Source organism: Myxine glutinosa, chromosome 7 (genome assembly GCF_964187855.1).
Source record: "Myxine glutinosa chromosome 7, kmMyxGlut1.1, whole genome shotgun sequence".
NCBI lineage: Eukaryota > Metazoa > Chordata > Myxini > Myxiniformes > Myxinidae > Myxine > Myxine glutinosa.
The window spans coordinates 57,450,067-57,464,157 of NC_136267.1; the positions used below are offsets into that span (position 1 = coordinate 57,450,067).

General features: G+C 48.5%; 3 protein-coding genes across 13 annotated transcripts in view; 1 reads left to right on the forward strand and 2 right to left on the reverse strand.

The window, feature by feature from the left end:
* Positions 1-14,091, reverse strand: part of LOC137431270 (uncharacterized) — a 917,646-nt gene that overhangs the window by 886,801 nt on the left and 16,754 nt on the right. The window lies entirely within an intron of this gene.
* Positions 1-14,091, reverse strand: part of LOC144888143 (uncharacterized) — a 1,118,715-nt gene that overhangs the window by 442,868 nt on the left and 661,756 nt on the right. For 2 of the 10 annotated variants that reach the window (XM_068122402.2, XM_068122398.2), the window contains exon 3: positions 9,091-9,115. The exons of the other annotated variants lie outside the window; for them this stretch is intronic. In XM_068122402.2, coding sequence (XP_067978503.2) covers positions 9,091-9,115 — 25 coding nt within the window. The remainder of the gene's footprint in view (positions 1-9,090; positions 9,116-14,091) is intronic. 10 annotated transcript variants of the gene reach the window in all.
* The window catches only part of LOC144892862 (uncharacterized), a 473,149-nt gene that overhangs the window by 89,699 nt on the left and 369,359 nt on the right, over positions 1-14,091 (forward strand). The gene's annotated exons all lie outside the window — the stretch shown is intronic.

Consider the following 14,091-nt stretch of genomic DNA (forward strand, 5'->3'; position numbering starts at 1 on the left):
CACCCTCTCTTTTGCTCAAGGTCATCTGCCAGCATCTTTGAAATCAGCAAACATTACCGCTTTACACAACAAACAAACATTACTGCCCTCTGGGCCGGTGCTCCTGCCTCACAACTAGCTCGGCTTCACGCTGTTGAAACCAAAGCTTTCAGAATCATCGGAATCTCCCGCAATGAAGCTGATTCTGAGGACCTTTCACTCACTCACCGCAGGCAGGTTGGTGGTCTTTCTGTCTTCTGCAGACTCCTCTTTGGCCTTGCTCCCCCAGCTTTGTCTGTGCTCTGTCCCCCAAATATTCCTTCAGGTCACACAAGATCTGCCAGCAACCCTCTTCTGGTTAAACTGCCAAAATATAGGCTCTCTGCTCACCTTCACTCTTTCATTCTCCTTTTCTCCCGACTCTGGAACAAACTCGCCCACTCCTTTCAATCCCACTCCTCCCTCCAGGTCTTTAAAACAGCTGTTCACCACCATCTCTTATCTTCCCCCATCGAAAACCTTGATCTTTTCTACCCCCGCTAATTTCACCCCAGATGCACTTTTTTGAAATTCCAACTTCTTTCCTGGAAGTCCTTGCAGTGTCCATGTTTTATACCTCTCCCACCTCCCCCCAAGCTCTCTCCCTCCCACAGTTCTCTCGATGTCCCTGCTCTCAAATGTTGTGTTTGTCCTTACCCTCTCTCCCCATCTTGTCTGCCGTTCCCCTTATTTTGTGTTTTGTGTGTCGGTTTGACTTTTTGTGTGATTAATGTTTGCTCTTTCACGAGCCTCGATCTTGTATACAAATATATATATATATAAAAAAGTAGTATAATCATTAGTACTGGTTGTATATCCCTTGCATGCAATAAATGCATTTAGCCTGTTTGAGGTTAATGTCACCAAACTTCTTGGTATCTTCCTTTCAGATACTTTGGCAAACATTTTCAGTTACTGCAGCCATTTTCAGTTACTTGTTTGTTTTGGGGGGTTTCTGACTTTAGTCTCCTCTTCAGCAAGTGAAATGCATGCTCCATTGGATTTAAATCAGGAGATTGAATTGGCCAGTCCAAATCCTTCCACTTTTTATCCCCTGAAGAACACATTGGTTGTGTTGGTAGTGTGTTTTCGGTCATCGTCTTGCTGCATGGTTAAGTGCCATTCAATTAGTTTGGAGGCATTTTGTTATACATAGGTAGACAAAATGTTTCTGTACACTTCAGGATACATTCTGCTGCCATCATTAGCTACGTCATCGATAAAGATGAGTGAGCCAGTTACAGAAGCAGCCTTGCAAGCCCATGCCATGATGCTACCTCCACCATGCTTCACAGATGAGGTAGTATGCTTTGGATCATATTGTTATGAATTTTGGGGTTGTGATATGAAGATCAGGTAGATCTGTGTCGGTATCATGCTCCGGTTGTCGTGATGGGGAACTCCACATGTAATAAGTTTGTTTAGGCGGTTTGTTTGCGTAAGTGTATCTTTGTGGTCATACGAGGATGGCCTTGTGTTAAATACAGTAGGGATTATGCTAATTCCCCTGTGTGTGAGACCTGTGATCTATCCATTGTCCCGTATGGCAACGCACACAGACACGTAGAATAGTTTGGCCCATTAGCACACACCAATGAAAGCCCCCCAACAATAAAACAACCCGGAACCCAGATGACGCACTCGGGCTGACAACCCCGACTTGGCAGACACATTGCTCAGGCAGGCTGAGGCCATGCCCACCTCGTGAAGGATTGGTCGAAGGGCTTGATGGGGAGATCACACCATTGGACAAGACACCACCAATAGGGAGACGAGGCAGGATGAAGCTCTTGATTGGTCAAGGCAGGGGCAAGAAGCTGGCCACTGATTGGTGGAAGGAAGACATGAGGCAGGACGAAGGCCGCCAATTGGCAGAATCAGGAAGGATCAGGCTTCCCTCGGATTGGAGGATGTGAAGGGTGAGCAAGAAGCGACGCGCTGATTGGAGGAGAAGCGCCGGTGACGTGAGAAGCTGACGTTAAAGGTTTGAGGAGACCGACATTTTCTCTCTCTCTTCCCTTCTTGCGTTGGATCCCTTCTTGTTTTGGATCGTGTCTTGGTTGGACTGCCTTCCCTTGCGTTCTCGACCCTGGTGAGACGGTGGAGCGCTGACGATTCTCCTCCCCGGTGTTCACGTGCGAGCGACGGGCAGATGGACGAGGCTTGCCGCTCTGCAGCGTATGCTGGCCTAGCAGCGTGCGAGCAAGGGCGCGTCGAGGCCTGGTTCGCGCCAACGACCGGTCGGCCTTCCTCCCGCTAACACCGGAGCCGCGTCCGGACTGTGCTCGGAGCCTGATGATCCCTAACACCTCAGCCGAGTGGAGGTAAGCCCGCACCACACATGCACAACCCCCTTTATTTTATTATATATTCCCTTGTCTGTTTGATATGTCTGGTGTAGGATCGCTCATTAGGGGGTTTTTGTAATCGGCACTGGCCCGGCATCCGTTGTCAATAAACCCTTTTATTATTTTCCCTGTATATTCTAAATACGTTTTTCATGTGAGTTTATTTCCACAGGATTGAAGGCTGCCACGCGTGGCCGTTAGGCAAAAGCTTCCCGCTTCTTCTTCTCTCTTCTTCCTGCGCTTAGATATAAAATCCGTATTTGATCATCGCCTCAAAGTTAACGCTCGATTCGCTGTCCGTGATTTCCCAGTCTTCACCGAGGGGAATCACACAACAACATGCAGTTCCTTCCTTTCTCGACACTTTCACCTTCTCATCGCTTTGGTAAAGGTGTATCTTGGTCTCATCTGTCCAAAAAACTTTGTTCCAGAACTTTATTTGGCTCACCTCTGTACCTCTTGGCAAATTCTAATCAGGCCTTTCTATTTTTTGTGCTGACGAGAAGTTTGCATCTTGCGGTGTAGACTTTGTAATTCTGCTGTCGAAGCTTTATGCAATTGGTAGATTGTGATACTTTCTCCCCTGTCGCCTGGAGGTTGTTGGTGACGTCATTGACAGTTGTTTTTGGGATTTTCTTCACAGCTCTGATGATTTTCTGTCATCAACTGCAGTTATTTTCCGAGGCCAACCTCGCCGTTGTCTATTGCTAAGTCCAAGAGTGGTTTCTTTCTTTATCAAGATATTAAAAATTGTCTTTGCTGTGCCCAATTTTTGTGCTATGGTTCCAATTGAATTATTCTGGTGTTTCAGCTTCCAAATTGCTTGCTTTTCTTTCACACAGTTCTTTGGTCTTCATTTTGGTTTATGTCCACCGACTCTAAAGGCAGACTCTCAAAGCAAAAGCAAAGGCTAAAAACATTCACAGCTGTTTTATGTGTGAACGATCAATGCAACAAGAAACACCTCAAAGTCATTTGTTCCAAAACTTATGCTTACCTAAAATGGGTGGACAGAACATAGAAAGTGCTATTATTCCACAATGGTAAAACATATATCCATAGAAATAACAAGAAATAAAAGGTAACCTTCTGTACTCTTACGTCATATCATGCAAATTTCTTGAGTACAGTCAACCCTCGTTAATTCAAACCCGTTTAATTAGGAAATCTCACTATCCGACCAAAACATCCAGGAACAAATTTAAGCCATTCCTTTTATCCCTATAATCCGCAAAATCGTTTATCCGCCAATCCGACATTGGGTTCTGGGAACAAAGTAGTCCGGATTAACGAGGGTTGACTGTATTTTTATGAATTTGGGGAAGGGGAATATCGAGATCTCGGTAGATCTGTGTCGGTATCATGCTTCGTCTGTCGTGGTTAGCTAGAACAACCTCGATATAAGTAAGTCAGGGACCGGTAGACCGTATGTCAGGGTAAGCTGCGTATCAGTGTCCCCGCCACGAGGGGGCAGGGCTTGGTAATTAGAATTAGGGAATATGCTAAATCCATTGTGTGTCGTTCCCTCTGTGAACATACCTATGTCCCTTAGGGCAACGCACTCTTGCAGACACTTAGATAGGCCCTTCGTACCCACACTAATTAGTTCCCCCCCACCCCTCCCCCTTACAATGACTGACCGGAAAAACCAACAGGCAGCGGCCGCGCAGTACGCCACCATGGCGATGAAACATCGTAAAAGGCAGGCTGGGGCCACGCCCACCGCGCGATGAATGGACACCGAGGGTTTGGTGGGCAGGTCGCACGACTGGTGGGAGATCGGAAGATTCCAGAAGAGGCTCGGATGACGTCAGAGCACGCCGAGCAAGAGACTGAGAGCGGCAGACATTTTGTGACTTCGGTCCGGACTTTTCTGGTGAACGTTGGTGTGCCAACATTGTCCCTTCTCGTCCCTGGGTCCTTCCTGACCGGAGCTCTTCCCTTTGCCTCTTGCCTTCCCTTGACTGTCCCTTCGTGTTGGCTGCCTTCCCGCTTGGACCTCCCTCCGGCCCTTGCTTTCGTTCCCGGTTTGAGTTCGCTTCGAAAGACGGTGGAAAGACATTGGTGCGCCGACGATTATCTTCCCTGGCGTTCACGTGCGAACGGCTGAAAGCAGCCGGGAGACCATTGCACGCTCGCTCGCTTGGCGCGAGAGACCTGGTCAACGTGGGGGGGGGGGGGGAGGGGGGGCGGTGGAACGCCAGCAGACGGGACCGAGCGGTTCGCACTGACGAGAGCCGCATCCGACGGTGCCTGAACGACCCGACGCTACACTGCGAGACACAGACAAGACGCACCACAGAACACAACACGACAAACCGTTTTTTTTTAGTACCCTTCCCATCGTGTATTCGAAGTGTGAGTGTAAGAGCGCTCAATAGGGGGTTTAGTTTTATCATCGCGTTTCCCTGACCCGATATTTATTAAATAAATCCTTTCATTATTTTACCCTGTACATTTCACATTCGTTTTGGTTTGAATTATTTCCCTCAGGTTGAAGACATCGGACCGTGAAGGAAAGCGGCATTGTGATTGTTCCTTCCATCTCGTGTATGATCCGCCATCAATTGGATAAATTCCTCCATTAAATAATAATAATAATAATAATACATTTATTTTATATAGTGCTTTTCAGGAAGCCCAAAGACGCTTTGACAGAATACAAAAAACAAGTGCAAAAAGACAAAAATAAATAGGTAAACAATCAAAGCAAAAGGAAGGAGAAGGAGAAGAGATAGTCAGGGGTTAAATGTTGTGGGTTAAATGTTAAATGCAGTGTTGAACAGGTGGGTCGTGAGTGATGTTTTGAATGTGGTGAGTGAGGAGGAGTCTCTGATGGTGTGAGGTAGTGAGTTCCAGAGGGTGGGAGCAGCGATGGAGAAGGCCCTGTCCCCCCAGGATCTGAATTTGGTCTGGATGGGGGGGGGGGGGGGACAGGAGGTTGGCACAAGCAGAGGGGAGGATGCGGGTGGGAGTGTGTCTGGAGGGGAGTGTGTCTGGAGAGGAGGTCAGTCAGGTAGGATGGGGCCAGGTTATGGAGGGCTTTGTAGGTCAGGAGGAGGATTTTGTACTGGATTCTCTGGGGGATGGGGAGCCAGTGAAGCTTATAAAGGATGGGGGTGATGTGATCACGGGTCCGGGAATGGGTGAGTAGACGGGCAGCGGAGTTCTGAATGTATTGGAGTTTATTGATGATTATTGAGGGTGAACCATAGTGGAGGCTGTTGCAGTAGTCCAGACGGGAGGTGATGAAGGCGTGGATGAGGGTTTCTGCAGCCGTGGAGGAGAGGGATGGACGGAGACGGGCGATGTTTTTCAGGTGAAAGAAGGCTGTTTTGTGATCTGTTTAGTGTATTTGTCGAAGGAGAGGGTTTGGTCAAAGATGATGCCAAGATTCCGGATGTGAGGGGAGGTGGATACTGGGAAACCGTCAATGTTGAGGGCGAAGTTATGGGTGGATTTGGTGAGCGTTTTTGGGCCAATGATAATTATTTCAGATTTATCATAATTAAGTTTGAGGAAGTTGATTTGAAGCCAGGATTTTATTTCAGTGATGCAGTTTGTCAGGATAGAGTAGGTGGCGGTGGAGATTGACTTGGTGGAGATGAAAAGCTGGATGTCATCAGCGAAGCAGTGGAATTTGAGACCATGACGGCGGATTAAGTGAACAAGGGCGGACAGGTACAGGATGAAGAGGAGGGGGCCGAGAACTGAACCTTGGGGGACACCTTGGGGGAGGGGAGCAGTGGGGGATTTGCCGTTATTGATGGAGATGAACTGGCGTCTGTCAGAGAGGTAAGATTTGATCCAAGAGAGGGCAGTGCCAGTAATGTTAAAGGTGGTTTCAAGTCGGGTGAGGAGGATGGTGTGATTGATGGTGTCAAAGGCGGCGCTGAGGTCGAGGAGGATGAGAATGTTGAGGTTGCCGGCGTCAGAGGAGAGGAGAAGGTCGTTGGTGATTTTGAGGAGATCCGTTTCAGTACTGTGGTTGGAGCGGAATCCGGATTGGAATGCTTCATACAGGTTATTGGCAGAGAGGTGATGTTTGAGTTGAGTGGCTACAGCGCGTCCCAAAATTTTTGACAGAAAGGGTAGGTTGGAGATGGGTCTGAGGTTATTTAGGGTGTCAGGGTTGAGTCCAGGGTTTTTCAGAATGGGGGTAACAGCAGCAATTTTGAGGGATGGTGGGACGATGCCTCTAGACAGGGAGGAGTTTATTGTTGCAGTGATAAGTGGAGAGAGAGCAGGAAGGGAGGTCTTGACAAAGCTGGAGGGGATGGGGTCCAGAGTGCAGGTGGCAGTTTTCATTCCTATGAGGAGTTCAGAGAGGTCAGTAGGGGAGACTGGGGAGAACTGAGACAGGGGTTGGCAGGATAAGGGGGGGCAGGTGGTTTGAGGGGGAGCAGGTGCGGTGGTGGTTAAGCTGTTGTAGATGTTGTCAATTTTGCTTTGAAGAATGAAAGGAAGGAGATGCAGTTGTCTACTGTGAATGACTGGGTGGTGGTGTCCAGGGGGCTGAGGAGTTTGTTTATTGTAGAGAAGAGTTATTTTGGGTTTCCGGAGCCAGAGTGGATAATTTGAGAGTAGTAGGCGGAGCGGGCGCAGGAGAGGGTATCTTTGTAGTGCTGCAGGTGGTCCTTGTGGGCTAGGGAGTGAATTGTGAGACCTGTTTTATTGCGGAGTCTTTCAAGTTGGCGAGCACGAGTTTTCATCAGGCGGAGTTCAGGGGTAAACCAGGGAGCAGAATGGGTGAAAGAAACTGTTTTGGTTTTTATAGGCACAAGCTGGTCGAGGCAGAAGGAGAGAGTGTGGTTGTAGTAGTCAGTGAGGTCAGAAGGGGTGTGGAGGTCAACGAAGGGAGAGTGGACATTTTTTCAGAGAGGGTGGATGAGAATGAGGTAGGTGAAAGAGCGTTTAGCTTACGGAAGGTGATAGTGCGATAATGCCTTGGTGCTGGGGTGGGGATGTTGATGGTCATAGTGATGCCTTAGTGGTCAGAGAGGGTGAGGTCGGAGCTAGAGAGATGGTGCAAAATTAGTCCAGTAGAGCAGACAAGGTCCAGAATGTGACCACGGTTATGGGTAGGAAAGTTGACATGTTGAGTGAGGTTAAAGCAGGTGAGTAAATCAGTGAAGTCAGTGGTTATTGTGGAGTCAGTGGAGTCCATGTGGATATTGAAATCACCGAGGAGGAGGATTGAGGGGGAGAAGGAATACAGCTGGGTCAGAAAGTAAGAGAAGTCAAACAGGAATGATGGGTGTGGTTTGCGAGGGCGGTAGACAACTGCCATGACTGACTGTGTGTGACCAGAGAGTTTAAAAGCCAGGTGTTCAAATGATGGAGCAGATGAGATGGAGATGAGGCTGGTCTTGATGTCCTGTCGGTGAATTACGGCGATTCCACCACCTCGGCCCTCCGAGCGTGGTTTATTGATGTATGAATATCCATTGGGTGTAGTGAGGTTGAGTGAGAAGTAGTCCAGAGGTTGTTGCCAGGTTTCAGTGAGACAGAGAAAGTCCAGTTTATTGTCCAGGATGTAGTCGTTCAGGATGTGGCTTTTGTTGTTGAGGGACCGGGTATTAAACAGAGTGAGCTTCATGTTGCTTTGTACGGTGGGGATGAGCTCAGGTGATTTTGCCAGGGTTTGCAGACAGGAGGCGCGATCGTGTGCGTTGCTGCGATGACGTCGTCGATGAGTGGGAGTACGCTGAGCTGATCAGAGTACGGGAATGGAGTGACCTGTTTGTAAGTAAACAAACTTGCGACCGGAGCCTCTATGAATGTATCTGGGTCATCGCAGGAGTCCGTGGTATTTGATTGCAGAGATGCATGGTGGGGTGAAGTGAGTGTTGAGCAGAAGAAGCCTTGCGGAGGAGTACCTTAGAGCCATGTCAGGCAGGAGCGAAGGGGACGAGGACGAGGCAAAGGCCGAGGAGGACGAGCAGGCCTTGCCAGTGCAGGACAAGCAGGACGTGAAGGCCAAGGACGTGCAGGCCGGGCTCAGCGACCGCAGCGGCAAAACAAGACAGCAAAGGCCACAGCAGCGAACAACTGCAGCCGCAAAGCAAGACAGCAAAGGCCGCAGCGGCGCAAGACGCCCCGGGAGTGGGCCTGAGGCAACGGTGGAAGAGCCGGGCAGGCGAAGCCGGGACCGAGCAGAGAGCAGACCCAACGGCCAAAAAGCCGCCACGACCACCAGAAAAGCAGACTATATACAATGACCCAGTCGGACAAGCGTCAAGCGGCGAACAAATAACGCCAGCGTCCTCTCGCAGACCGGACAGAAGTCCATCTTAAAGCTCGCTCGAGTTAAATTATAGCTAATTATAGCTAAAATTATATAAGTTAAACAAATTAAAGCTCGAGTCCATCCACGATCCCCTGGTCTGAACCAAGGGGCAATCGCGTGACAGTATATAGCAATAATAATGAATATGACTTCACTATTCCAATACTTATGGAGGGCCTGCAAATAATTTAACCAGAAGGGGGATGATGGTGGACTATCCTATGAGCCCTGCAGAAACCTGGGTGAGTGTGGGGACAAAGCACGGAAAGCGCAAAGGGTGCAATGTCAAAGAGGAGTCGGAAGAAGACAGAAAGACCACCGACCTGCCTGTGAGAAAGACCCTCAGAATCATCACAACAGAAGTTATAATAATTATTGTGTACAGTATTTGAAGTCACACAAGTTAACAAGATTGTAAGATCCTGTCATACTCACTGCCAGATCCCGTTGCTGGCTCCGCCTGGAAGGTTTTCCCCAAGGAATTTCATGTCCAGTAATTCACAGGGAGTGTGTGGGGGAGAGTGGAGAACAGACAGGAGAGTTTAGTACTTATCTGTCACCACTGGAATTAAACTCTTCCATGTTCATAATGTTCACACCATGCACAAATTGAAAGAGCTACTAATTAAATGTATCCAATCTTTCATTATGGATGTTTATACAACTGAATGACAAAACTAACAGCCAATACATCAAACCTGATTTGTATAATACTTCAACCACCACACTCAGCACTTCATCAAAATTTCCGAATAGGAACACAATCTTCAGTGTAAACGGTTGACACAGAACGTTTCCAAAGGTTGCAACCTGTTGCTAACAAAACACATCAAGCAAGCTGAATGCTAACAGAACACACAGAGCAAGCTGCATGCGAACATACCACACAGAGCAAGCTGCATGCTAACAGACAACACAGAGCAAGCTGCATGCTAACAGACCACACAGAGCAAGCTGCATGCGAACATACCACACAGAGCAAGCTGCATGCTAACAGACAACACAGAGCAAGCTGCATGCTAACAGACCACACAGAGCAAGCTGCATGCGAACAGAACATACAGAGCAAGCCGCATGCTAACAGAACACACAGAGCAAGCTGCATGCTAACAGAACACACAGAGCAAGCTGCATGCTAACAGACCACACTGAGCAAGCTGTATGCTAACAGAACACACAGAGCAAGCTGCATGCTAACAGAACACACAGAGCAAGCTGCATGCTAACAGAACACACAGAGCAAGCTGCATGCTAACAGAACACACAGAGCAAGCTGCATGCTAACAGACCACACTGAGCAAGCTGCATGCTAACAGAACACACAGAGCAAGCTGCATGCTAACAGAACACACAGAGCAAGCTGCATGCTAACAGACCACACAGAGCAAGCTGCATGCTAACAGACCACACTGAGCAAGCTGCATGCTAACAGAACACACAGAGCAAGCTGCATGCCAACAAAACACACAGAGCAAGCTGCATGCTAACAGACCACACTGAGCAAGCTGCATGCTAAAAGAACACACAGAGCAAGCTGCATGCCAACAGAACACACAGAGCAAGCTGCATGCTAACAGACCACACTGAGCAAGCTGCATGCTAACAGAACACACAGAGCAAGCTGCATGCTAACAGACCACACTGAGCAAGCTGCATGCTAACAGAACACACAGAGCAAGCTGCATGCCAACAGAACACACAGAGCAAGCTGCATGCTAACAGACCACACTGAACAAGCTGCATGCTAACAGAACACACAGAGCAAGCTGCATGCCAACAGAACACACAGAGCAAGCTGCATGCTAACATAACACACCGAGCAAGCTGCATGCTAACAGACCACACAGAGCAAGCTGCATGCTAACAAAACACACCGAGCAAGCTGCATGCTAACAGACCACACAGAGCAAGCTGCATGCTAACAGACCACACTGAGCAAGCTGCATGCTAACAGAACACACAGAGCAAGCTGCATGCTAACAGACCACACTGAGCAAGCTGCATGCTAACAGAACACACAGAGCAAGCTGCATGCCAACAGAACACACAGAGCAAGCTGCATGCTAACAGACCACGCTGAACAAGCTGCATGCTAACAGAACACACAGAGCAAGCTGCATGCCAACAGAACACACAGAGCAAGCTGCATGCTAACAGACCACACTGAGCAAGCTGCATGCTAACAGAACACACAGAGCAAGCTGCATGCTAACATAACACACCGAGCAAGCTGCATGCTAACAGACCACACAGAGCAAGCTGCATGCTAACAGAACACACCGAGCAAGCTGCATGTCACAGACCACACAGAGCAAGCTGCATGCTAACAGAACACACCGAGCAAGCTGCATGCTAACAGAACACACCGAGCAAGCTGCATGCTAACAGACCACACAGAGCAAGCTGCATGCTAACAAAACACACCGAGCAAGCTGCATGTCACAGACCACACAGAGCAAGCTGCATGCTAACAGACCACACTGAGCAAGCTGCATGCTAACAGAACACACCGAGCAAGCCGCATGCTAACAGACCACACTGAGCAAGCTGCATGCTAACAGAACACACAGAGCAAGCTGCATGCCAACAGAACACACAGAGCAAGCTGCATGCTAACAGACCACACTGAGCAAGCTGCATGCTAACAGAACACACAGAGCAAGCTGCATGCTAACATAACACACCGAGCAAGCTGCATGCTAACAGACCACACAGAGCAAGCTGCATGCTAACAGAACACACCGAGCAAGCTGCATGTCACAGACCACACAGAGCAAGCTGCATGCTAACAGAACACACCGAGCAAGCTGCATGCTAACAGAACACACCGAGCAAGCTGCATGCTAACAGACCACACAGAGCAAGCTGCATGCTAACAAAACACACCGAGCAAGCTGCATGTCACAGACCACACAGAGCAAGCTGCATGCTAACAGAACACACCAAGCAAGCTGCATGCTAACAGAACACACCGAGCAAGTTGCATGCTAACAGAACACACCGAGCAAGCTGCATGCTAACAGACCACACCGAGCAAGCTGCATGCTAACATAACACACCGAGCAAGCTGCATGCTAACAGAACACACCGAGCAAGCTGCATGCTCACAGACCACACAGAGCAAGCTGCATGCTAACATACCACACAGAGCAAGCCGCATGCTAACAGAACACACAGAGCAAGCCGCATGCTAACAGAACACACAGAGCAAGCTGCATGCGAACATAACACACCGAGCAAGCTGCATGCTAACATAACACACCGAGCAAGCTGCATGCTAACAGACCACACAGAGCAAGCTGCATGCTAACAGAACACACAGAGCAAGCTGCATGCTAACATAACACACCGAGCAAGCTGCATGCTAACAGACCACACAGAGCAAGCTGCATGCTAACAGAACACACCGAGCAAGCTGCATGCTCACAGACCACACAGAGCAAGCTGCATGCTAACAGAACACAACGAGCAAGCTGCATGCTCACAGATCACACCGAGCAAGCTGCATGCTCACAGAACACACCGAGCAAGCTGCATGCCAACAGAACACATCGAGCAAGCTGCATGCCAACAGAACACATCGAGCAAGCTGCATGCCAACAGAACACATCGAGCAAGCTGCATGCCAACAGAACACATCGAGCAAGCTGCATGCCAACAGAATACGATCCTCTCTATCTCTTTGCTGATGACTCCACTCTCTGCCGCTCCATTCCTCATATCTCAGATCGGCAGTCTGCAACCTCCTCACTCTCTGCAGACCTGGACAAAATCACAGACTGGTCAAACAAGTGGAACATGTCTTTCAATCCTGACAAATCTCACACTCTTACGATGTCTCTCCGAAAAGACCGATTGGACAACCCTTCCATCTACTTTCTGAACAATCCTCTCCAAGAAGTTCTGTCACTCAAGCTTTTGGGTCTCACTATCTGCCATGATCTTTACTGGGAAAACCACATTTCCAAGCTGGCCTCCAAAGCCAGTCGCCGTCTGGGCATCCTCGGTCGTGTGAAGTCCTTCCTTGACACACCTGAGCTCCTCACCACATACAAGGCTTTCATCCGCAGCTCAATGGAATACTGTTCCCCCCAATGGGCCGGTGCTCCTGCCTCACACCCAGATCGGCTTCACGCTGTATAAACCAAAGCTTTCAGGATCATTGGAATCTCCTGTGATGAAGCTGATTCTGAGGGCCTTTCACTCTCTCACCACAGGCAAGTTGGTGGTCTTTCTGTCTTCTTCCGACTCCTCTCTGGCCTTGCCCCCCCCCCAGCTCTATCTGTGCTCTGTCCCCCAAATACTCCTGCAGGTCGCACAAGATCTGCCTGGAACCCTCTTATGGTGAAACTGTCAAAATCAAGACTCTCTGCTCACCTTCACTCTTTCATTCCTCTTTTCTCCCACCTCTGGAACAAACTCCCCCACTCTCTTCAATCCCACCCATCCCTCCAGGTCTTTAAAACAGCTGTTCACCGCCATCTCTTATCTTCCCCCATCCAAAACCATAATCTTTTCTACCCCTGTTAATCCACCCCAAATCCACCTCCTTCGAATTCCATTTTCTTTTCTGAAAGTCATTGTTGTGTCCACTGTCCATCTTGTTTATCCCGTGCATCCCACCACAGCCCTCTCTCTTCCACAGATATCCGGATGTCCCTGTTCTCTACTGTTGTCGTACGTAGTACTTCCCTTGTGGGAGTGGACATGTTTTTCCCTGCCCTGCGTGCCGTGCAGGACACTAGCCCTGACCTGGCTGGCAAGTTGGGTCGTTGATTGATTAAATGTGTTTAAAAACCATAAACCTTCGTCTTTGCTTCGGAATGTTTTGCTGCAATGGGGAATGTTAATTTACATGAAAACAATTTGGACTTTCTGTGTTAATGCTCGTCACATGTTTCCCTATTTCTTACCATATATGGATGACTTTGTGTGCTGGCTTGGCAAATGTCTGACTTTTCCATTTGCCTGTTAAATGGTCGCACCCAGATAAGGGCTGTGCTGACCCTCAGGGCGATAAAAAGGCCTGTGCATTATTCTGTGTACAAGCGGGTGGGAACAATGCATTTTCAGAGAGCTGGAATACAGACTTGTTGGTTCCTATCTCTCCGTGCGCGTCCCAAGAAACGATTCAACCAAACGAGGACTTGGTTTTAACACGACACCCTCTCTCTCTCTCCCCTTCTTTCACCCACTCCCTTTTATATGTTCTATAAGTGAGCTCTTACACGAGCCTCGACTTGCAGTCATGGCCAAAAATATTCGCACCCTTGCACGTTTTTCAAATAACTCACAATTTTCTCCAAAAATAAGTTGCAATTGACAAAAGTATTTGGTCTCCAAATTCTTTATTTCACGGTTGATGTTACAGAACCTTTGTTTTTGATTCAGAACTTAATATATCCTTTTAAATCAGAAAATAAAAAGAAATGGCAT